Below are 23,591 nucleotides of genomic sequence, written 5' to 3' on the forward strand. Positions count from 1 at the left end.
TTCGTGCGTAAAGGCCCTTTCACACCGGATGCGTAGCGAAAAAGCGAAACGAAAAAGCGAATAGTTCGTGTGCGAATAGTTCGCGTCAAAACCATTCACATCAGCCGCGACGCGAATTTGCGACGTCTGTGACGTTCAGACTCAGAGCTTCAACATTCCAAAACTTTCGCGCCGACAGCTGAGAAAACATGGACACTTCATCATCATCATCATCATCATCCAGTGAAGACGAGCTTTTCATTTTCTTTAAAAGACAGAAAAGAAGGTTTTGGGTGAACCCAATCTTAAAGAACAGAGAGTCTGAAGGGGAGTATGCTAATGTCCACTTTTAGTTTGCTTTTCCTCTCTCCTTTTTCTCACATAGGTGTCCCTGAGATTTTTCCACAGTTTTTTTACGTCTTCAACTAAACAGTGCGTTTTGTAATGTAAATACACATGACATGTAACACACGAAGTAACAAGTTAAAATCATTCGACTAGAAACTGTAGATATCACACAAAGAATGTATAGTATACTAAAAGCAGCCCTAAATAGTCTCACTACATTTTGTTACATGTTCAAAGTAAACACGGTCTCTATCTCTATCTTTGACAATAATAGTGTTAGCTTTCTATCCCAAATGTAGTTTAGCCTGCTAGCCTACACAGCACAGGACTATACAACGACTAAAACTGTCACACAATATACTCAGTCGTGATAACCGAGTTGGTTGGCAATGCTACGACACACATTGTCTTTCAAATCATTGTCCTTGTAGTATGTGATTGGCTGAAGCCTTTTCTGTCGCCGCAAAAGTAAAAAAAATAAAAAATAAAAAAAAAGACATCGAAACGAATAAATAAAAGTCATTTTTCCGCCGCAGCACATTCGTGTTCGGTGTGGAAGCACTCACTACACAAACAGCTGATCAAAAAATAAATTATTCGTGCGTCAAAATCGCGTCCAGTGTGAAAGGACCTTAAGAATGGTTTGACAAATCAATTTAAATTCCATAACTTTTTGTTGGCATGTTCTGAAGATCTGGTAAAATTTTCGTGAAAAACGGAGCAACGGCCTAGGGGGGGCCATGAATTTTTTCATGACGGAAAATGACGTCAGAGTGCAATCGAATCGTCTTGAGGTTTCTAGCCCTTACAGTTCAAAAGTTATTAGCCATAAACGTGAGTACACATTTGAACAGTTGGTGGCGCTAGAGGGTTTGAATTAGAGACTCCAAATTTGCTATGGTGACAGTTCAGACTGTCCTCTAAAAACGTGCCAAATTTCACAACTTTCCCACAAGCGGTTTTATGGGCTCTCATAGACTTCCAGAGCAGAAGAAGAAGAAGAACGCCAACTATTACAATAGGTGCCTACACACCTTTGCTGCACAATATTATTGTTTTACTGTATTTTGATCAGATAAATGCACAAGAGATTTCTTTAAAAAAACAAATTTCAAACCTTTGATTGGTAGGGTATATACTTAAAGACTTTTGGTTAGGATTTCTATTAGAAAGCGCCACTAACTAGTTCTCCATCTTACCCTTCACAGTCCACGATCTCCGGCCCCTCGAAAGAGAATGGATCTTCCGCGTCCGGCTCTGATTTCATCTTGTAGACTTTAGTGAGGACAGAGTTACTGAAGAAACTGTTGGGCTCAAAGTGGAACTCTAACGTGAAACTCTGTTTTTTGACAAACAATTGAACAATATTAAAATTGATACCTGTATATATTTGCTTATAAGTAAACAGAGGCTAGTTTAGCTGGTTTGACAAACCATTGGCTGTCCAGGCTCAGAAAACTTCACAGTGATGTCCTGCAAGTGTTTCAGGATTGGCTCATCATGCTCCTACAGGAAACAAAAAAGGATCCCAGGAGGGTTAACCTAAGCCGGCATGGATTCAACTTCGGAAATCACTGTGTGGAATGGAAGAAACATGGCTGAGAGAATCCGCAAAATACCGACAAAACTCTGAGGACACAGACTCTGTACAGTCCTACTGATCCCTTGATTATTTAAATGAAATCAAGAAAATTATACATTAAATGACAACATAATCAAATTACATGTGAACTGTGCATGTACCGATATAAACTTGCATATCCTCTAAGGGCTTCCTGTCACAAAAACCACATCCTGTGTAAACCACATCAACCCTTTATGCAAAGGGTCAAAGCAGTCATCATTGATTTATGCAATGTCCTTATAGTAGTAATAGGACTAACATTTTTAATGACATGTCAGCAGCTGAGGCTATTTTCATGGCAAGAGCAAAGTTACACGTTACACAAGAGCTGCGTAAATACAAAACAAAAACCAAACTAAAAATAGAGTAGTTTAAAATTACACAAGATATTTTAAATGCACATATTATAAAAATCATAATAATTTGACTGGTAAAATCTAACTAAACTAGTCCTTAAGTGAGCTTACTTAAAAAACAAAACAAAAAAAACACAAAGGCAGGACCGTCCAATAAAATGCAATGTTTATCTGTTATAAAATGTATAGCTCTAGCTCCAAAATCTGGCCACAGTGACCCTACAGTTAAAATATGTATTTTTATTATTATTATTATTATTATTATTATGATAAAATGTGTAATGATAATATTAGTATTATTGGCCAGTAGTTCATGTTGTGCATAACAAAAGCCCTAAACTGTGGCAAATTCACTCTTAAGGGCCCCAACATACTTCAAGCGAAATCGAATAACTGGCGTGACGTCATTTCAAAATGGGATGGCGAAAACTAAAAATTCTCTTGACCGACCACCGAGCCTCATTAGCCGGTTGAAACCGGTTAACCGATTAGTTTAAAATATGCTACGCTATTTGAAATAACAGCCATTTCGAGCCGCGCCTGCAATTTCGCAACTCTGTCGCATCTCTCTGCCGCTCTGCCTCCCGCTCACGTCACTTTTTAAAATCCCCTACAGCGCGAAACATGAGTCCCGCAAAAGCGGCACCGAGGAGCTTGTATGTAATCGGAGGACAAATGGCTCCTTAGTTTCGAAATGGTTTGGGTAACGTTACAAGGTGATCGCGTTGAAAATAAAGGAGTTTGTCTAGCGTTAGAAGCTCATTTGAAACATTGCCCCGCGGCTCATTTAAGAAAATGACAGCTCCGAAGATATGCCGCTTTAGTTTGAGGTAACTAGTGCTAACAATAATAAAGAAAGATGATGATTCCTGTCGTCTGCCCTGGTTCTAAACTCGAGTGTTTTAGCCTGTAGCCTTTACTTTTCGCAAACCTTGTGAGCGCACCAACCCAAACGCTGTGACCTCGCGCCAAATGTTTTTATTGGTTTATTAAGTACAAACAAAATTTAGTGTGAGGGATTTGTTCACTTCACACAAAAAGATCTTGGAATGAGATGGCTAACTGTAGTAGCGTTTAGTCCACTGTCTATAATAGCCTAATTTAGAGATCACTTTTTCTTTTTTTTACCGACTACCGACAACTTTGATCGGTTAAAGCTGCCGTCGGCAACATTTTTTTGGTCATATTCAGTGAAATCGACACTATAATCCGACAGAACAACATAAATAAGGAGGTTTTAGAAAAAAACCCGAGCTTCTAACTCCACCTGGAGCGTGTTATTTGTTTTGCAAAAATCCACCGCTCCCGTCTCATCGGGTCCAATCAGCGCAGGGAGGTGTGAGATCTGACTGTCAATCACTGTTCGTGCACACGCCACAGATCCCCCCTCCCTCGCGCAGGCGCGCACATTACAATATCACATGCACACGACATGCCTAAAGTGCGCCTGAAGATTGTACGAAGCGTGATGGCGGAGAGAAAATCTACTAACAAGCTTCCAATTCCTCGGTTATTGCTATCTATGGATAGATTAGCCAGGGCAGCCTACCTCCGAGTCCATGGTGTTGATCGATGCTGAAGAGACGCGCGCGTTCACAGAAAATCAGGTACACACGCACTGACGATGGGCGGGTGCTCGTTGGTAGTGGGGGAGGGGCATGAGAGTTGTAAACATTCAAAATTTTGGCTAAATCCACTCAATCTGCCAGACTTGCCGACTGCAGCTTTAACGTTGATACGGTCAACCATCGATCAAACGGTCATCGGTTAACATCCCTATTTTAAACAAAATCAGCTCAAAACTTGGTTTGTTTGGTGTTCGTTTCGGGAGTTCAGATCAGCTTGCCAGAGCAAACTACCATTGGTCAGTGGTGATGACGTAATAGGTAGGTGTGGCTCTGAGGCTCCGCCTTCTTTGACATGGAAATCTTCTTTGGTTTGGTTCTTCTGTTCAGTCCCTCGAGGTCAGACGACCACGAGTAAAAACATGAACATGAAGTCGCTTTATAGTAGAAAATGAAGTTATAATTCTAATTGAAAGCGACACTTATACTGTTTTTTCATGTTTAATACTGTAAAGCTGCTTGATTTAAAGCAATATATTGCATAAAGTATATAAATAGCGTGACGTGACTTTACTGGAGTGCCCAATTGCAGAGCTTGTGCAAACATATCTACATTGTTATGATCAGATACTTTTTTTTAACTTCTGTTTTCTCACCGCTCTCATTTTTGTTGTGTGTTTATTTTGTTATTGAAAAGAAAGCGCACAGCTCACATTTACATATGAATCTAAACTCGTTGGGAAGTTAGCTAACAGTTCCGCCAAAAACAAAACAAAAAAAAGAACTAAAAAGAACTTTGCAGGGAGTATATCAGGGCCTTAATGCATGGCTTATTGCTTTATTATTTCACTTCACTGCTTTATTATGTTTTATATTTTTAATTTATTGTTAAATTCTATTTAAAATTCACATTAAAACCCAAATTAGCAAATATTTTTCACACTAATCAACCGTAACTCATTAACCGCAAACATGTCCGAATGTGAATCTGACGGCGATGTAAACATGTCTTCTGCGAAAGCTTTGGCGAAAACATTAAGGAGAAGTAATGTGAAAGTTCACCTGCAACATTTCTCCAAGCATATCCACATGTTTAAAGATGGTGAGCCAGAACTCCGGGATTCCTTTCGGATCAACGGCGCTGGCTGAATCTGCCTGCTTCTCCTCCAGAGCAGCTTTTTTCTGCAAATCTGCCTGTGGGTGTAAATCGGTTCATAAAATCGACCATTAGCACGCAATCTCTAAATGAGAAGTTCAATAGCTCAGGGCTTCCATAGAAAGGTTTGCCAAGAAAATAGGTATTTGCAATTGATATGATGTGGTTTCAGGATTCTCACAAGTATCAACTTACAGCAAGCTCGTCTTCCTCCTTGTCACTTTGCCATTCGCATTCCTCATCTGTGGGTTCAACAGCACCAGTCACAATCTCCCGTCTCTGAACACAGAAGCATTGTGTTATGTGACAACATCATTTCAAGGGCACAACACTTCTAGCAATCAATTCGCAAACAATTATGTAAGACAAAACTGAAGCATATTTGCCTGTACAAAGAAATTTTTTATAATTCTGTTTCATGCTGGTCTTGCTTTCTTTGGACAGGCCTGTAACAGGAAGGCTGGCTTCCCTTTATATGCATTGTGGGTAAAAGTTGAACTACTAGCTCATCACCCGCCAAGGAAATGGCAATGCTTGAATGAGACCAGTCGGCTATTTGTTGACCCTACACAATGTTGTTTAGATGTCTATGTGGTGTTTTTAATATGCTTCAAGACAAACCATGTACAAATGCATAATTCAACACCATTGCTGAGTATTTTCTCCTTAAAACTGCAGTGAACCAAAGACAGTCTCAAAAACGCGGTTTGAAATCGCTGGTGTTTCTGACGTCACAAACTACCTTGTAACCAATCAGGTCAACGTGTGATCGTCTACGAGTGGATCTCTGAGCTGGTGTGAGTGAGTGGAGGCGGGGCTCATTTGCATATTCATAGAACCGCATATACTAAATGAGGCAGGGGTGTAGAGTTACATTCAAGCTATTTTAAGGCATGAATGTTTTTAATCAAGGAAAAAAACATTTAAATATGTAATTTTGGTGATCAAAGATGAGTTTTAAGGGATAAATTATTGACTACAGGGGGACTTTAAGTAAACCAGCTCTGAACTAACTTATACCGAGCGTGTTTAAACAGATAATTGGTACTACAGAGATTCGTTTGCATACCTTGTCAAACATAGGCTGGTAAAGCCCAGCATACTTCCTCTCAAGCTCATGGACCTCTTCGTAGAACTTCGCCTCTATGTTGGCACTCTGGAGCTGGAGCCTCTTTAGGGCATAAACTCTTCTCTTTACGGTTTTGGGCAGGAGGTTGAAATTCGGTATTCTAGATAGCCAAAAGTTAGGCAACAGTTTTACACAACATTATTACAAAGTTTGAGAAACTTTACAGACATTTACTAAAACAAGTTAAAGAACTTAACAGATGAAAATCAAGTTTATGACACATTATGTTCACAAAACACAAGTTAGCTAAATCTGACAGATACGTTTTTCATCTTTAAACCAAACTTGGCTCTTCAGCCGACAAAGTTTAAATCCCGTCCGGCTAGCGCTTCCCATAATGTTTACGCATTAGGTCAGTAGGTGGAGAGTAGGCGTCTTTTGTGGCTGTTCGAACACATTCGGCCACATGAACGTTTACACTATGAAATCAATCCGGTCAAATGCGTTTTCGACTACACCGCCGGTCAAAACAAAAGTTTTAGATCTGTAAGATTTTTAAAGTTTTTAAAAGAAGTCTCTTCTGTTCACCAAGGCTGCCTTTATTTGATAAAAAAAAAAAAAAGTGAATATTATGAAATATTATTACAATTTAAAACAGCTGTTTTCTATGTGAATATATAGTAAAGTGTAATGTATTGCTGTGATCAAAGCTGAATTATTACTCCAGTCTTCAGTTTACTTCAGAAACCATTCTAATATGATGATTTGATGCTCAAGAAACATTTATGATTATTATCAATGTTGAAAACAGTTTTATAATTTTTTATAAATCTTTGATGAATAGAAAGTTTAAAAGAACAGCATTATCTGAAATGGAACATTTTTGTAACATTAAACACTACCCTTCAAAGGTTTGGGGTCAGTAAGAATTTTTATTTTATTTTTGGGTGAAAGAAATTATAAAATACTTTTATTCATCAATGATGAGTTAAACTGATCAAAAGTTACAGTAAAGACATTTATAATGGTAGAAAAGATTCTATTTTAAATAAATGCTGTTCTTTTGAACTTTCTATTCATCAAATTATAATTTTTTTAAATTACACAACTGTTTTCAACATTGAAAATAATAATGAATGTTTCTTGAGCATCAAATCATCATATTATAATGATTTCTGAAGGATCATGTGACACTGAAGACTGGAGTAATGATGCTGAAAATTCAGCTTTCATCAGAGGAATAAATTACATTTTAAAATAGAAAACAGTCATTTTAAATTGTCATAATATTTCACAATATTACTGTTAAAAAAAAAAAAAAAATACATGCAGCCTTGGTGAGCAGAAGAGACTTCTTTTAACAACATTAAAAATCTTACTGATCTAAAACATTTGACCGGTAGTGTACGTCTGGAAGTGGTTAAAAGTTGACAAGCTTGAAACATTTTAGACCCCGTTTACACCTGTATTTAGCATCGTCAACTTGTGATCCGATCGACCAAAATGCACCTTAAGGTGTGAACAGGGCCTACGAAACAAGTTTACGAAACTTTACAGATGTTTACTAAAACAACAAGTAACAGAACTTAAATGAAACAAGTTTATAAAACACAAGTTCGCTAAATTTTGACAGGATTATGAATTAAGTTTACAAAACTTTATAGACGTTTACTAAAACAACACGTTACAGAATTTAAATAAAAACGGACTATGACACTTAACAGATATTTACAAAACACAAGTTTGCTAAGTTTTATGAAACAAGTTTATAAAAATTCCAACATTTACTAAAACAACACGTTACGGAACCTAACAAATGAAAAAGAATTATGAAACTTTATAGATGTTTTCAAAACACAAGTTTAGTAAACTTTACAAATGTTTACGAAGCACAAGTTTTTGAAACTTCACAGATATTATACAAAAGAAATGTAACAAAATGTTAGGTTTATCAAATACAGAATTTGAGCCACCAAATAGAAATATGTGATTTCATTTATCATCTTTGCTTTCTAAAATATAAATTTGCTTAAATAAAATTGCTTCATACCTTTCTACTTGTAAAAAGCCCTCTGGTTTGTCGGACTGAGGAGGTTTATTTCCTCCTTTCCCTTGAAAAAAAATGAAAGCAAATATCTCATATGTACAGCAGTCATAGAGATAGCTGTATAATTTCAGGTTATTACTGCTTAAACTTAATAAATTATTGTAAATTCTTATAACTTTTTTAATAAAGAAAACTTAGCATTTAATGAAAAATATGCTTCTTTCTGGGAAACATAAAAATAAAATGATCCTAGTTTTAGAAATGTATTTTTATGTTTCCCAGAAAGAAGTAAAATTTTCATTAAATGTTAAAATATATATATACACACACAGTTGTAATCAAAATTATTGGCAAATCAGGTTTATTGGCAAGATTTACAGACTTTCAGCCATTTGCAATAATAAAAATCAAACAAAAGTGTCTCTAAATTCGACTGGAAAAGCAACTTTTAATGACTTCTGCAGTCTCAAAATGATTCAACCCCTTCATGGAAAGCATCTTTAGTACTAAGTAGAACATCCATTTGCTGTTATGACCTGCTGCAAACGAGATGAGCAATGGCCTCCAGTTCAGTAATATTCTTGGTTGAGTGCTGCAACCGGCTTCTTCAAATCCCACCAGAGATTTTCTATTTTCAAGTCAGGTGACTGTGATGGCCACTTGTGATGGTCTTCCAGGACTTATTCTGCAACCAAGCCTTGGTGGAATTTGTGGTATGCTTGGGATCATTGTCTTGTTGGAAGGTCCAATGATGCCCAAGCTTCAGCTTCCTCACTGACAGCATGATGTTTTCTTCTAGGATTTCCTGATACTTCAATGAATCCATATTGCCCTCCACACGCTGCAGGTTTCCAATGCCAGAGGATGTAAAGCAGCCCCAGAGCATCACCAAGCCACAACATGCTCAACTGTAGACAGTGTTATTTTCAGCATATGCTTCATTCTTCTTCATCCAGACCCGCTGATCCATAGAGCTGAAAAGTTCCAGTTTTGTTTCATCGCTCCACAGAACAGAATCCTAAACTTCTGTGGCTTATTTATATGATTTTGAGCACGTTTCTTGTGCTTTTGGGTCAGTAGTGTTGCCACCGCGTCTTGCTGCAGGTCTTTTGCAGTAACTCAAGGGTTTTTTTAACGGTGTCTATAGGAACATTTAGTTCTTTCGCTATCTTTTCTGTATCCTGTTCCTTGTTTGTGAAGGGCGATGCTATCTTCTCTTAACTTTTTGGACCATTCTTTTGACTTAAACATATTTCTAACATGCAGTCAAACGTGACACTCAACAAATCGAGCCAGTTCAGATATTTAATGTGTTCTAGCTCAAGCACACCTGGTGCAACTAATGAAGCCCTTGATCAGTTGCATCAAGTGTGCTTGAGACGACACCTGCTCTGCAGATTTGTGCTGTTGTGAGGGATTCTTTTCAGGGGACTGAATAATCATTAAAAGTTGCATTTTCAGTTGAATTTGGGGAAACCACTTGAAACATTTGTTGTGTTGAGCTATTTCAATTACTTTTGTTTGATTTGTTCATTGCAAACTGTAAATGTTGCCAATAAACATGAAATGCAATGAGGGCTGAATAATTGTCAATTACATAAACACACAACACTAAAAACCTACCTTTGGCTTCACTCTTTTCATTTTTTTTATCCATTTTCGCTCCTCAGCTATTTATCAAAGAAAGAAATTAAAGACAAGTAAGTGGCATGCTCACATTGAAAAGGCATAAACTGTGTTCCAAATTATTATGCAAGTGACATATCAGTAGGATTTCAGTACAATAAACATTCAGATTTTAGTTTTTCAAAGAAAGTGTTTGTTTTATTCCTCATATCTTTTGGATAACTGGTATCAATCTCAGAGAGGTTTGTAGTTTGCCAGGTCAACTTAGGTAAATGGAAAACCTACTTAAAAAGGTTGTTCCATATTATTAAGCAAGTCACAGTTCTCATGCAATATAGAGAAAGAAAGATCTGTCTGAAGATGAAAGCATGAAATGGTGGAATATTTTGTGAAAACTGAATAGAGAATATCAAACTATAAAAAGATTTGTGAGTGATTTAGAGCAGTGATTCCCAACCCCCGGTCCGTGGACCCGTTAGTACCGGGCCTTGAAATATTCCCAGAATAATGTTTCTTTTTTTCTTTGTTTCTTTGAGCGCCTTGCGATTGCTTAGCGTTAGCAATGCGTCGTATCTGAACGGACTGCAAAAAAAGTGACAGAGAGGTATGTGGAGATAAGCGGGCCTCAGCAAACTTCAATGGCTAATTTCATTGCGGACAGTTCCGGTAAAAGGAAAGGCGATGACCAACTCGAAAATAGCGAAAAAAAAAAAAAAAAAAGTCAAGCTTCAATCGTAAATACGATACTTCATACATTAGGTATGGATTTACGACAACAGCCGATTCCGTGGCGCCAAATCCGTTGTGTGTTATTTGTGGTGAAAAACTGTAAGCTGGTTTTCGTTCATATTTGTGAAGCAGACCTTTTTTAAATTTCGTTTCATTGTATCCTGGAATTTGTGTGCATTGGTTTGGATGCATATATGTTTTTTTATGGATGCCCAGGAAGAACAGCTTGTCTTGTGCACAGCTACAAATATAGTAATATCAATAAGCAGTTCATGCTTGCTCACATTAAAATAGTTTTGTTCTCATTGGTCTGGTCTGGTATTTTTTGTTAAACGTTAAAGCTTAATCTCTTAATTTTATACTTTTAAAAATGATTGGCTGAAATCACTGTGTGTTTGCTATTGTATTCTGAAACTGTCTAACTGTTGAAACTGGCTCTTATTTTCATACAATTAGCCTTTGTTGTCACCTGTTGGTGAGTGAAAACACTAAGTTGCTGTTGAAGTGATTGTCTTTAGTGGTTCTGGAGAGATTTGACAGGTGAAATGGACTGGTATTTTCATACAATTTGCCATTACTGCCACCTGCTAGTGAGTGAGTGAGTGCTGTGTGAGCTGCTTTTGAAGTAGACCTAATTGTATGGGAGAAAAGGGAAACATTTTGTGAACCGGTCTGAAAGTTTAAAAAGATTGGTATATTCATACAAGTAGCCTTTGTTGCTACCTAGTTCATTATATGCAAATAAATGATAGGCTGTTACTGTTTTACACAGTGATATGTTCCAAACGATGCATCTTGACAACTGGTCCCTGGAATTTTTTTTATGAATATGCTGGTCCCTGGCACAAAAAAAGGTTGGGAACCCCTGATTTAGAGCACAGAAGAACTCGGTCAGTTAAAGGCTAATTTTGTCATTATTTACTCACCCTCAAGTTGTTCCAGACCTGAATGAATTTCTTTCTTCTGATGAACACATCAGAATTCCATACTATGGAAAACAATGGGGTCCATCAACATATTCTTCAAAATATCTTCTCTTTTGTTCATCAGAAGAAAGCAATTTATACAGGTTTGGAACAACTTAAGGGTGAGTAAATGATGACAGAATTTTACTTTTTGGGTGAACTATCCCTTTAAGGGAAGTTTCTGTCGAGCCATGGTTGAGCAGCAAGTCTTAAAGGGATAGTTCACCCAAAAATCATCACCCTCTCACATCTCATGTCCTTCCAAAGACTTTCTTTCATCTTCGAAACACAATTGAAGATCTCTTTGATGAAATCTGAGAGCTTTCTGTTCCTCCATTGACAGTCACCTGCTAGACAACTACCAATTTAAAGCTTCAAAAAGTTCATAAAGAGATCGTAAAACTAATCCAATATGAATTGAGCAGTTTAGTCCAAAGTTTCTGAAGAGACTCGATCGCTTTATATGAGCAACAGATTGAATTTAGGCTTTTATTCGCATATAAACATTCATCAACGCACACATCAGTTGTGGTAAACAGAGGCTCAAGCAAGTTAGCTTGACATGCAAGAACCAATGGGGTTCATTCTCGTGTTACGCAGCACTTTTGAGCTTCAGCAAGAACCAATGGGGTTCATTCTCGTGTGTCAACTTCAAGCAGGTTCGGTTGAGCTTCTGTTTATGTTCGCTGATTAATGTTTATGGGCCTGAATTCAGTCTGTTCATCACATAAAGCGATCGAGTCTCTTCGTTGCGTAGCTGTCAATGGCAGAACAGAAATCGCTCAGATTTCATTAAAAATATCTTCATTTGTGTTACGAAGTTTGGAACGACATGAGGGTGAGTAAATAATGACAGGATTTAAATTTTTGGGTGAACTATCCCTTTAAGAACATCTCATGCAGGCTGGCAGTTGTGCATAAAGTTGCATTTCAGACACCCCTTACCAAAGCTCAAAGAGAAACGTTTACAGTGGGTGTAAAAAAAAATATTATAATTAATAATAATAATAATAATAATAATGTAACATGTCCTTTCTGTTTCTGTATTTGTAAGATGCAGTAATCACATAAAAGTATGACTAACACCAGCATGGCTTGAATTACTAAAGTTGGTGATGAGGATGATTATGATATGAGTGGTTTGCAAAACAAGTGGATCAGTTAATCATAGCTGTCAATCATAACACGAAGTGTGCATCACAGAAAGACATATCGTATGAGTTAGGTTATTGAAAACTCCTTTAAGTGTCTATGATAAACTGATAATTATATGTTATCAATGTCAAGTAAACTGTCTATTTGTTTGACCGGTTTTTTTTTTTAACTAACTTACCTAAAGAAAAACTCTGGTAAAAGAAGAAGCCTGAGCAGCTGTAACACACCAGTGGAACTGCATGTCTTGTTGCTGTCACTGTGCTGTCATGCATGTGTTAATGGCTGTTAAATATCCCAATGCACATGTGCAGCATGCATATCTCTCAACACCTCAGTTTCAAACCTTATAAAGTCTTGGGACGAAGTCGTTATAGCTCTTTAAAACCACATAAACTATTTCAGAACCACAAGGCTTCAGCTCTAATCGCGATTAAAAAAAAGAAATGTTTTCTTTGACTTACCCCCACGTTACGCTCCAGACCGTCCTCACGCTTCTAGCAGACGGAGAAGTGCGATGGCATGTCGCATCATCCTCAACTCTCATTGGACGACTGGCTGTCATTGGTCACGTGCACTGGCCAATCAGAGGCGCGCCTCTGTATTCCGAAACCTCATTGGTTGCGACTGTCTCAGTTCGTCAGAAGAGCGCATGTTGCAGTGTGTGTACTGTGTAGCGTACTCATATCGAATACTATTTTATTACGTATTGAGCAATAACTACAAAGAATGCTTTATGAATGCCCTACAAATGCATAATCTAATACTTTATAGATAACAGAGTGCAATGCCCTGTTGTGCAGGACCAGCAACTATTCATTTATAATTCATACGTCCTAAAAATGTAACAGTTCTCAGATCTGCAAGATAATGCTTGTTATGTAATATGTAGTAAGTATACTATCAATGTACTAAAAGTATACTTGTAACTGTACTGTTTCAATACTTGGGACTATTTGCCCACTTTAAGTGTTACAGTAGGCTAGTAAACGTTGAGTACACAAGTAGTTTACAACTAAGTTTTTAGTTAAGTGAACTTATAGCTATAGGCTACTGATAGTTTACTAGTCAAATACTTGTAGCATATTTTATAGTTTGTGAAAGTACACTTTGAACTACTCTCAGTAAACTACTGTACTAGTTTAGTAATTTTATACTGCAAGTATATACTTGTATGTTTTCTTTAAGTGAACATAACATCATATTTATACTATTTATATATTATTTTTGCACTTGTATACTGTTCCTATTCAGGAATTTTTGTACTTAAACTCTTACCATTTTAAAAACATTTTATTCTAGCTTCATGCTTACTTTTTTTAATCAACACTTGAATGTGGGCAGCATACGTTTAATTTAAAAAAGTAACATTTTAAACAAAAAGCTCAGAAAATCTTTTTTTTTTTCAAAGACTACCTCCAGATGGGATTCAGAACGATGATCAAAACACAGATGGAGAAGATCGAGTCCATCAACATCCCCAAAGCTTCAGTCGTTTCCTCTCCGTGAGTCGACATTTTGTGAAGCTAGCTATTTTAGTCGATAAAGTTTTAAATATGGATATTTTTCTTACACAAACGCATCTCTTCGCTTCAGAAGGTCTTTATTTACCCCCCAGGGCGGCGTGGAGCACTTCATTAATGCACTTTGATGGACTTCCAAAAAAATATACCCATTCACTCCCATTATAAAGCTTGGAGGAGCCAGGACTTTTTTAAATATAACTCACATTGAATTCGTCTGAAAGAAGAATGTCACACCTAGGATGGCTTCAGGGTGAGTAAATCATGGGCTAATTTTCATTTTTGGGTGAACTATCCATACTTTAACTCAACACTCGTATGTTGGGTGGATGTTAAGAAAGACATACTGTGGTAGAGCCTGCGTCCCAATGTGCATACTATCCATCCTAAATAGTATGTGACATTAGTAATTGTCAATACTATTTAGGGCAGATAGGGTGGATAGTATGCACATTGGGACGCAGGGTTACACAGCAGACAAACACTCTTTCCTCCAGGCACAGATATAAACTGCCCTCCTGAGTACAGAATGAAGAGCGAGTTTCATGGAAAGTTTAATTGAAAACCTCACCAGTTCTAAGTGTAATGAATTTAGCACCCTTATTTCAGTTTTTTCACTCAGGTGTAAAACCGGTCACAGGCACTCCAGAAGTGTCATCTGTTCAGAAGATCTCATTCCGTTTGATGAAAAAATCCACCAAAACAAGAGCTCAGGATGAGACGAAGGACCTGAGAAAACCTTTTCTTTTGAAAACGCATCTTTTTCTCTCCATTTTGGCCTTCCGTCCACACTGAGACGGAGGTTTTATTAGTGAAAACAAAGCTTCAATGCTCTCCAAACTGGATACATTTGAAAACGCCGTTTTCGCGTTGTAGTGTGTAGGCCTACTGTCAAAACGGAGGTGTTTAAAAACGATGACGTAAGTTTAGTCATGTGACGCATATCAATAGATATTCATACTGCCTGTCAAGTCAAGTCACCTTTATTTATATAGCGCTTTTTACAATACAGATTGTATGAAAGCAGCTTCACAGTGATAACATGAAAATAATACAACAAAGTTTATTTTTAGAAGAAAATTGCTTCCATCTTAAAGGGATACTCCACTTTTTTTGGAAATAGGCTCATTTTACAACTCCCCCAGAGTTAAACAGTTGAGTTTTACCATTTTCGAATCCATTCAGCCGATCTCCGGGTCTGGGGGTCCCACTTTTAGCATAGCTTAGCATAGATCATTGAATCGGACAAGACCATTAGCATCTCTCTAAAAAAAATGACCAAAGAGTTTCAATATTTTTCCTATTTAAAACTTGACTCTTCTGTAGTTACATCGTGTACTAAGACCGACGGAAAATGTAAAGTTTCTAGGCTGATATGGCTAGGAACTATACTCTCATTCCTGCGTAATAATCAGGGGGGCAGCGTTTCATATTATGTTGAAGCTTCCCCGGGCGCCGCCATTGGCTATCAGACCATCACCTGCAGTTAGCATCCCATTGACTCCCATTCATTTTGGCGTCACTTTGACAGCGAATAACTTTACATCTGAGGCGTTTAAAGACTCCATTTGTCCATTATTTATTTCTAAAGAAACACGAAAATGTATAAAAGGCTCCATTACCTTGTAGCTTATGTTATGGCCCCGTAGAAGCAGTTTTTGTAAAAATAGGCTAACGATTGCGTCATAACCACGCGACTCTCTGTCGCACAGTAGAGAATTACCGTATGGACAGGAGGAGAAGCTCGCGGGCAATCGGGGGGACATGGAGGCAAAATGACAAAATAATGAATCAGAATACTTAGCAAAAGTTACTCCTGCTCCTAGCTCATGGACAGCTCCTGCTCACACTCTCCGTCTCTGCAAGTTTCGGAAGGGAATGATTCAGATTGATCTTGGCACAGCTACTAGAAGACAGACGGGTTGCTCACGTCACATCTACGTCGTCAAGCTCAGTTTGAGTCTGCGCAGTACGCTCGACCATCAGGAAGTTAGTGCCTCTAATTGACTTCACTTGTCTCCGTTGAATCCAATGGGGTCGCTGTGTCCAGTTTATATACTGTCTATGGTAATAATCAAGAAACTTTGCTGCAGTACCATGAGTCCAGCAGGCGTAATGATATGACGCAGCGCCGATACATATAAAAAAAGATGGAAGAGGTTCAAGAGGGAAAATGAAAATTGACATATAGCTCTTTAAATTGAAACAAACTTTATTTTTTCTATTTTTTTTTACATTGAACTATTTCTTATTTAATTCAATAAAGAAAATCTTTTATTAAAGAATTAGAGAATGATTTTATTTTGCAGATGTTAAATGTGATTGATGATTTTGCAATATCAGTCATATGTAATAATAAAATGGTTTTTTTACAAACTTTCGGGAGGCTGTTAGCTAATATCTGCTTCTATGCATAAAGGAGCATTGATTTTATTCTCCTCTAAACCACTAGATGGCACAAAACTTGCTGCATAAAATATTAAATTAATAATTTCATATAGTAAACTATATCTATTGTTACTAATGCCATATGCATTTTTCTATGGGATCTCCTCCAGATTCTATAGTTTTTAAATATTTATTTAAATATATATTTATTACACAAAAATACATTTCCTTTATTTATTCAAATAAACAGAAAACAGTACAAGCGTTGCTGAAGTGAATGTTTTGAAAAAGTATTAGATATTATGCAGAACATATTACTTTATCTAATGTGTTTGTATCAATACAAAAGCTGGGGAAGTTTCAGAAATTTGGTTGATTTGACACGGAATGACCCTTATTACATTTTAATAACTTGTAATCTGTAACCTATTACATTTCAGAAAAAAACCTGATGTGACAATGATATGCCATCATGCAAGCTAAGTCAACAGTGATTACAATGTGATTGGTTTAATTTCATTTCTATGCTATTTGTAGCCCACTTATAGTCAAAACGGATTCATTGTAGTTTTTGACCAGCGCATGAGATGGTTGATATTCCATCATGTTATCAATGTCAATAATTTCTATAAGATGTAAGTGGAATGTCATGTCATGGTCAATCTGTAGTCACGATTTAGCTATTAAACGACGATTAGACGTCTTTTAAACGCAAAATTGCTTGCTGGGTTAAGTGCAATTTTAAGTATATTTTTGAGAAGTAGGCTATTCAAAGTAGACTGAAAGTATACTATCTTATTTTTAGTTTAAAAGAAGTAGCCTATACTAATAGTACACTTGAATAAACATATTTTTCGTATTCCCTTATTATACACTGGATATATCGCTATATGGGTGATTCTCCAACTACAGGCACTTTTGTGTCCTTGGCCTTTTTTTGTAAATAAATAAACAAACAAATGCACAAATAAATTGTCATTATGAAGTTCATGCTCCAACATCCCAGTAACCACCAAATCTTGCCCGTTTTCTTTTAAAAATGTTTTTGCAAGGCTGTTTATTAGCAGATTTTGCAGTTTTATGCTTGTCCCCAACCCAGACTGGCCCTCTCTGATGTTAAAAAAATAATTTTTAACGTGTATGTCTTAAAGGTATAGCGGAGGATTTTCCCGAATTTTAGAAAAGAACCGCCCTCTCCACTAAGACGGCCTTACGTAAACATATCACCAGAATGATTGACACTTAGGAGGACCAATAGTCTTGATGATCCACCCGGAAAAAGAAAATCGTCCGCTATACCTTTAAGGACAAATAAAATAATATCATACCATCGAAATTCCATATGTATATCACAATTTTAAACTATTTTTGGAATAAAATAAGTCTGTCCCCAGGTTTTCCGTCATTTCCACATCACTTTAATAGATCCACCTTAAATATTTTATTTACTTGGTAATCATGAAAATAATAGTGAAAAGGAAGTATTAGTTGAAGATGAAACTTTAGGCACATGAAGTTGTGAAGAACTCTTCATGTGCTCTTCTCCACCAGTAAATAAATCAATTAAAACAAATTAATGAAGCTAGGGAGATTGTTTTAAGTGTGTTTTAAGAGAGTGAATTTTCCATAAGCTCACAGTGCCAAAAGTGCTACTAGTTGGAGAATCACCCATATATATATATATATATATATCCTTCTTCCTAAAAGAAGGAACAGTAAACATCAGATTTGCTTCTGCACTTGTCATACTCCCACCTGAACAAGGCTGCTAATTGGCTTCTCTAGTGATTTCGTTACCATGGGGACAGGCTGTTTGCTATTTCTTTTTGTTTCCCTGTTCATAATTATATATGTGGGAAAAAGTTGAATCCTTTGGTGTCACATTTACAATCCATATCTTCCAGGACGTCGCTTGTGAACTAGCCGCGCGCGCGCCGCTCTCTGCACAGCGTGACGTCACGTGGGGGGGCGGGTTTGCTAAATTACCCTTATTACATTCATTCATATCTTACACTAAAAGCAGGCGGCGGCAAACCGGCGCGTCTCCTACAGTGAAACAGTAATCCACATCGTCCATATTTCAGGAAAGGACGTAGAGGTAAGAATCCAGAATAAATCAGCTCTATAGCCTATTCAAGCAGCAGCATGAGATTGAATGTGGAGTAAGTGGGTGAAAGTGCACCCGCGCACAGCCTGGGGTATTCCTGTCCTCTACGGCAAGATGACACTGACGTGTTACTTAGAAACACAAGGTGATACCGGACAGCAACACCGTTTTTCTTTGAATAAAGCATAGATGGGTGTCATATATGGTGTGCGATTAGTTTTTGTTTGTTTATGCATGTGTGTGTTGACATTCTGACACCCAAGAGCACCTGGTGTGTGTTGCACGACGAGGTCAGTGGATGAGGGTGTGTGAGACTGAGGGCATGTCGCCAAAGTGAGTTGCGTTGGAATTCGTTAGATTTTGTTGTTGTTGTTGATTGCAATGTAATAAGCGGAACTTGTCGACGTGATGCCGATAGCTCCTCTTGCCGCATAGTTTCGATTTGGGACAGATAAGTTTACTAATGTGAAGTGTGTGAAATCTTTGCGCGCAGCCTAATTTTTAATGTAGGCTAACGTTAGATATATAAGTTAACACATAGCACATACTATAAATAAGGAACAGTTCATTCAAAATTTAAAATACTATGATTATTTACTCACCCTTATATAACATGTTGATCCAAACCCGGGAAAACAAAAGAAGATACATGACAGCAGCCAGTCACCATTCACTTTCATTGTAAGCTAAATTTGATGCGATGGAAGGGAAGGAAAGTCTCTAAACCCTGTCTAATATCTAATTTTGTGTCCCACGGAAGATACAAAGTCATATGGGTTTGAAATAAGATTAGTTTGAGTAACTGATGCATTTTCATATTTCAGTGAAGTGTCCCTTTAATTGAATAGTTCGATCATAGAGCAGGAACTAGATATACAAATATTGAAATAGCCGATAGATACTCTTTCTGTTGTACTATAAAGTAACCCGGTACCCGTTGTGGCAGACTATATAATGCAAACTTATTAAATCACTGTACTGTGACTGTGACCTATAATGGCGTTCAGAAGCGTGTTACAGTCCCGCGCGCGTGACCTTTCCCCTAGTTTCCATATGCACCAGTGCATCACGTGATCACCGCTGCTGGGGGACTGAGGTATGACTTGCGAATACATAACATAGCACCCTCTTGGCAAAATATGACCTTCATGGTATTCTTTATTAGATTCGCGTTATATGATGATAGTATCACTGTTATAAACAATTACCATGACCTTATGAAAATACTATTGCATTTATGTCCCTTTGATAACGTATAGACTTTTTTAAATGGTGATTGAACAAGGAAGTCTGTGTATTTGTGCTTTAACACTGTAATAGCTTTTATAATATTGATTTATTATTACGATTATATTAATATGTACACACACTACACATTTAAATAGCAATATCATTGCTGAACAGTTTATTAGTTAGGCCACTGTGCATTATATGTCATTGAACTTTTGATTCATGCCTTCTGATATATATTCATATTTGCTTTATTCAATATTCAAACAGTCCTGTCTGCCATTGATTGGACAAACAGATAGACCCGTCCCAAATTCACATAATTGGTTTTGCCAATGTTATTGTTGAACATACAAGAGCAATACAATGAACATTCAAGGTCAATAACATATCAATTACATCAAATCAAATATTATGATAAACAAATAGCATATTTGAATTGTATTGAGAAAGCAGCAAAAAAATTCTATAAATATCTATAAATAAGTACAAAGAGTTTCAAAGAATACAAATTATTCAAAGAATAGATTTAAGGCTTTAAAATTTGTTTTAGCTTCTCTCTTTATAGCCATATGTTGAATTTCTTTAGAATTATATTAATGAATTGGGTATAATTAAAATTTATATAATTTTCTCTGTTTCTTTGGCTATTTCCTTCTTGAGATTGCAAATTTTCTAGTTTCATATTTCTTTCCCAATTTGTTTCATATAAGCTATAATGTTATATTTTAGCATTACTGTAACATATCCATATCATACTTTTAACATTATTTTTACATTGTATACAAGAAGTGAATTGTTTCTAATTTCCAGTAGTTGAAACTGAATCCTTGAGTTCTTGTATCTTCAAGACTGATATGGATCATTGTATGGTCACTGAAGACAGAAGGCACAATGTTAATCTCCTGAATTTTATTTCCAAGTTCCTCAGACGTTAACCAAAAGTCAGTTCTAGATTGTAAGGATCTATCTTTATTAGGCTACTCCAAGTGAAGCTTTGCCTCCATTCATCACAACAATTTAATTGGGAATTTAGCCCAACCATACCTCGGTTGTAACGAGTGGTTATTTCAATCAAAGTTGCTCTTCTATCAGCTTGAATCAGTCGGCCCATTCTCCTCTGACCTCTAGCATCAACAAGGCATTTTCGCCCACAGGACTGCCGCATACTGGATGTTTTTCCCTTTTCACACCATTCTTTGTAAACCCTAGAAATGGTTGTGCGTGAAAATTCCAGTAACTGAGCAGATTGTGAAATACTCAGACCGGCCCGTCTGGCACCAACAACCATGCCACGCTCAAAATTGCTTAAATCACCTTTCTTTCCCATTCTGACATTCAGTTTGGAGTTCAGGAGATTGTCTTGACCAGGACCACACCCCTAAATGCATTGAAGCAACTGCCATGTGATTGGTTGATTAGATAATTGCATTAATGAGAAATTGAACAGGTGTTCCTAATAATCCTTTAGGTGAGTGTATATCAGTGTATTGGAACTGTCTACGAATACAAAAAGAAAACAATCCAAAAAAAGGGTAATTAATGGTGTTCCGATCGTTCCAATCCACCTAAAATCAACTGGGCATTAAAGTCAATTTGTGAGAAATCCACAATTTCTTCTCTAAAGTTTTGTAATAACAACCTGTTTTGCCAGGTATGATTGTCACGATAGATGTTCCCAAAAAATAAAACATTTATTTTAATCAAAAGCCTTCTGAAGCTAAGCGTTGCGTTTTTGTAAGAAAAATAGACATATTTATAACTTTATAATAACTATAATCACTTGCTTCCGTAACGGTCATACACAGGTCGTACGCAGGTCTAGTTCAGGCGGGAGAGTGACCTCTTACCCGACGCATGGATTACTTTTATGATGGATGTATGTGCTTTTTTGGGCTTCAAAAACTCTATTCACTCCCATTATAAAGCTGGGAAGAGCCAGGATATTTTTTTTATATAACTCCGATTGTGTTTAGCTGATAGAATAAAGTCATACACACATGATGGCTTGAGGGTTAGTCAATTATGAACTATCCCTTTTAGTGACTAAATGGCAGTGGGTGGGGCTTATGGTGTGATGATGTAACTGTTCATAAATGTCTTGTGATTTGCAAATGTATATTTGCCCGTGTGACTTCACGTCACCCAATATCAAAACAAGCTGTTTTTGGAGCTTGATTAAATAAATACTTTGTTTATAATGAGGAGGACATTTTAAGCTATGAAACTTGCAGGATGTTTTAATGGTACAAAGAGGAAAATTGTATTTCTCAATTCTTAAACTTTCATTTTATGATGATTTCTCCAAAAAGTCAGACGTCATTTTGACCTATCAAACATCCCTGCGTCTTTATTTACATCAGAGTGATGTTTACAATACAAACACTTGTGAAAGAGTTGCAGAGGTCATGAACAAAGCACATTCTGTAATCCGCTTTATGTCTTGCAGTTAAATGCTTGAGGTCACACTGAACAGTAATACAAATGTGATTAGATTACAACTAATGTTTTATTAGCAACATGTTGTGAAATTCACATTAGGTGGCTTTATGCTGCATAATGTTACAATGTTTGTTCATGTCCCTTCTATAATAATGATAATGTTTCAATTCTACTCAATTTGTGGAAAACTCTGATATAATTTGTAATACAATGTTTGTATTAGATAAAAAAAAATGCACTATAGAGGCAATTTTTACAAGAGGTCTCATTTATTACCAAAGTCCATTTAAGGCTAGTCATTTTACTCGGCGGCCATCTTTGAATGCAAGCTCTTATCTCTTTGAATGGGGAAACATCAAGTTCTACAAAGCTGTTCACCAAGCTTACTATTAAAGGGATACTCCACTTTTTTTGGAAATAGGCTCATTTTACAACTCCCCCAGAGTTAAACAGTTGAGTTTTACCGTTTTCGAATCCATTCAGCCAAACTCCGGGTCTGGCGGTACCACTTTTAGCATAGCTTAGCATAGATCATTGAATCGGACAAGACTATTAGCATCTCTCTCAAGAAAATGACCAAAGAGTTTCGATATTTTTCCTATTTAAAACTTGACTCTTCTGTAGTTACATCGTGTACTAAGACCGACGGAAAATGTAAAGTTGCGATTTTCTAGGCTGATATGGCTAGGAACTATATTCTCATTCCTGCGTAATAATCAAGAAACTTTGCGTCATATCATTACGCCTGCTGGACTCATGGTACGGCAGCAAAGTTTCTTGATTATTACGCAGGAATGAGAGTATAGTTCCTAGCCATATCATCCTAGAAAATCGCAACTTTTCATTTTCCGTCGGTCTTAGTACACGATGTAACTACAGAAGAGTCAAGTTTTAAATAGGAAAAATATCTAAACTCTTTGGTAATTTTTTTGAGAGAGATGCTAATGGTCTTGTCCGATTCAATGATCTATGCTAAGCTATGCTAAAAGTGGTACCGGAGATCCGGAGATTGGCTGAATGGATTCGAAAACGGTAAAACTCAACTGTTTAACTCTGGGGGAGCTGTAAAATGAGCCTATTTCCAAAAAAAGTGGAGTATCCCTTTAAATTTCATATTTGAAATCACCAATGAAGTCTGACATCAACTGTCAACAAATTCCGTTTAAAAACTGGCACAATGACTTTACCAACCAGCGATTGGCTCTTTTATGTAGGAGGCGGGGCTTATTCCGCCATATTGTGCGCTGTAGGTTCTCCCATTCATAGTAATATGACTGCACCATCT

General features: G+C 36.9%; 2 protein-coding genes across 4 annotated transcripts in view; one reads left to right on the plus strand and one right to left on the minus strand.

Moving 5' to 3' along the window:
• Nucleotides 1-13,320, minus strand: part of nap1l4a (nucleosome assembly protein 1-like 4a) — a 29,172-nt gene extending 15,852 nt beyond the window's left edge. For both annotated transcript variants that reach the window (XM_084396520.1, XM_084396521.1), the window contains exons 1-8: nt 13,081-13,320; nt 9,768-9,814; nt 8,148-8,208; nt 6,098-6,257; nt 5,224-5,307; nt 4,935-5,066; nt 1,762-1,833; nt 1,527-1,666 (exon numbers count right to left, since the gene is read on the minus strand). In XM_084396520.1, coding sequence (XP_084252646.1) covers nt 1,527-1,666; nt 1,762-1,833; nt 4,935-5,066; nt 5,224-5,307; nt 6,098-6,257; nt 8,148-8,208; nt 9,768-9,801 — 683 coding nt within the window. In that variant the 5' untranslated portion in view covers nt 9,802-9,814; nt 13,081-13,320. The remainder of the gene's footprint in view (nt 1-1,526; nt 1,667-1,761; nt 1,834-4,934; nt 5,067-5,223; nt 5,308-6,097; nt 6,258-8,147; nt 8,209-9,767; nt 9,815-13,080) is intronic.
• A 5,191-nt stretch (nt 13,321-18,511) lies between these two features.
• The window catches only part of cpt1ab (carnitine palmitoyltransferase 1Ab (liver)), a 32,666-nt gene continuing 27,586 nt past the window's right edge, over nt 18,512-23,591 (plus strand). The window contains exon 1 of one of the 2 annotated variants that reach the window (XM_084397384.1): nt 18,512-18,625. The gene's annotated coding sequence lies outside the window, so the exon portion shown is untranslated. The remainder of the gene's footprint in view (nt 18,626-23,591) is intronic. The other variant, XM_084397383.1, reaches the window with a different exon arrangement.

This window comes from Rutilus rutilus (assembly GCF_951802725.1).
Source record: "Rutilus rutilus genome assembly, chromosome: 23".
Taxonomy (NCBI): Eukaryota; Metazoa; Chordata; class Actinopteri; order Cypriniformes; family Leuciscidae; genus Rutilus; species Rutilus rutilus.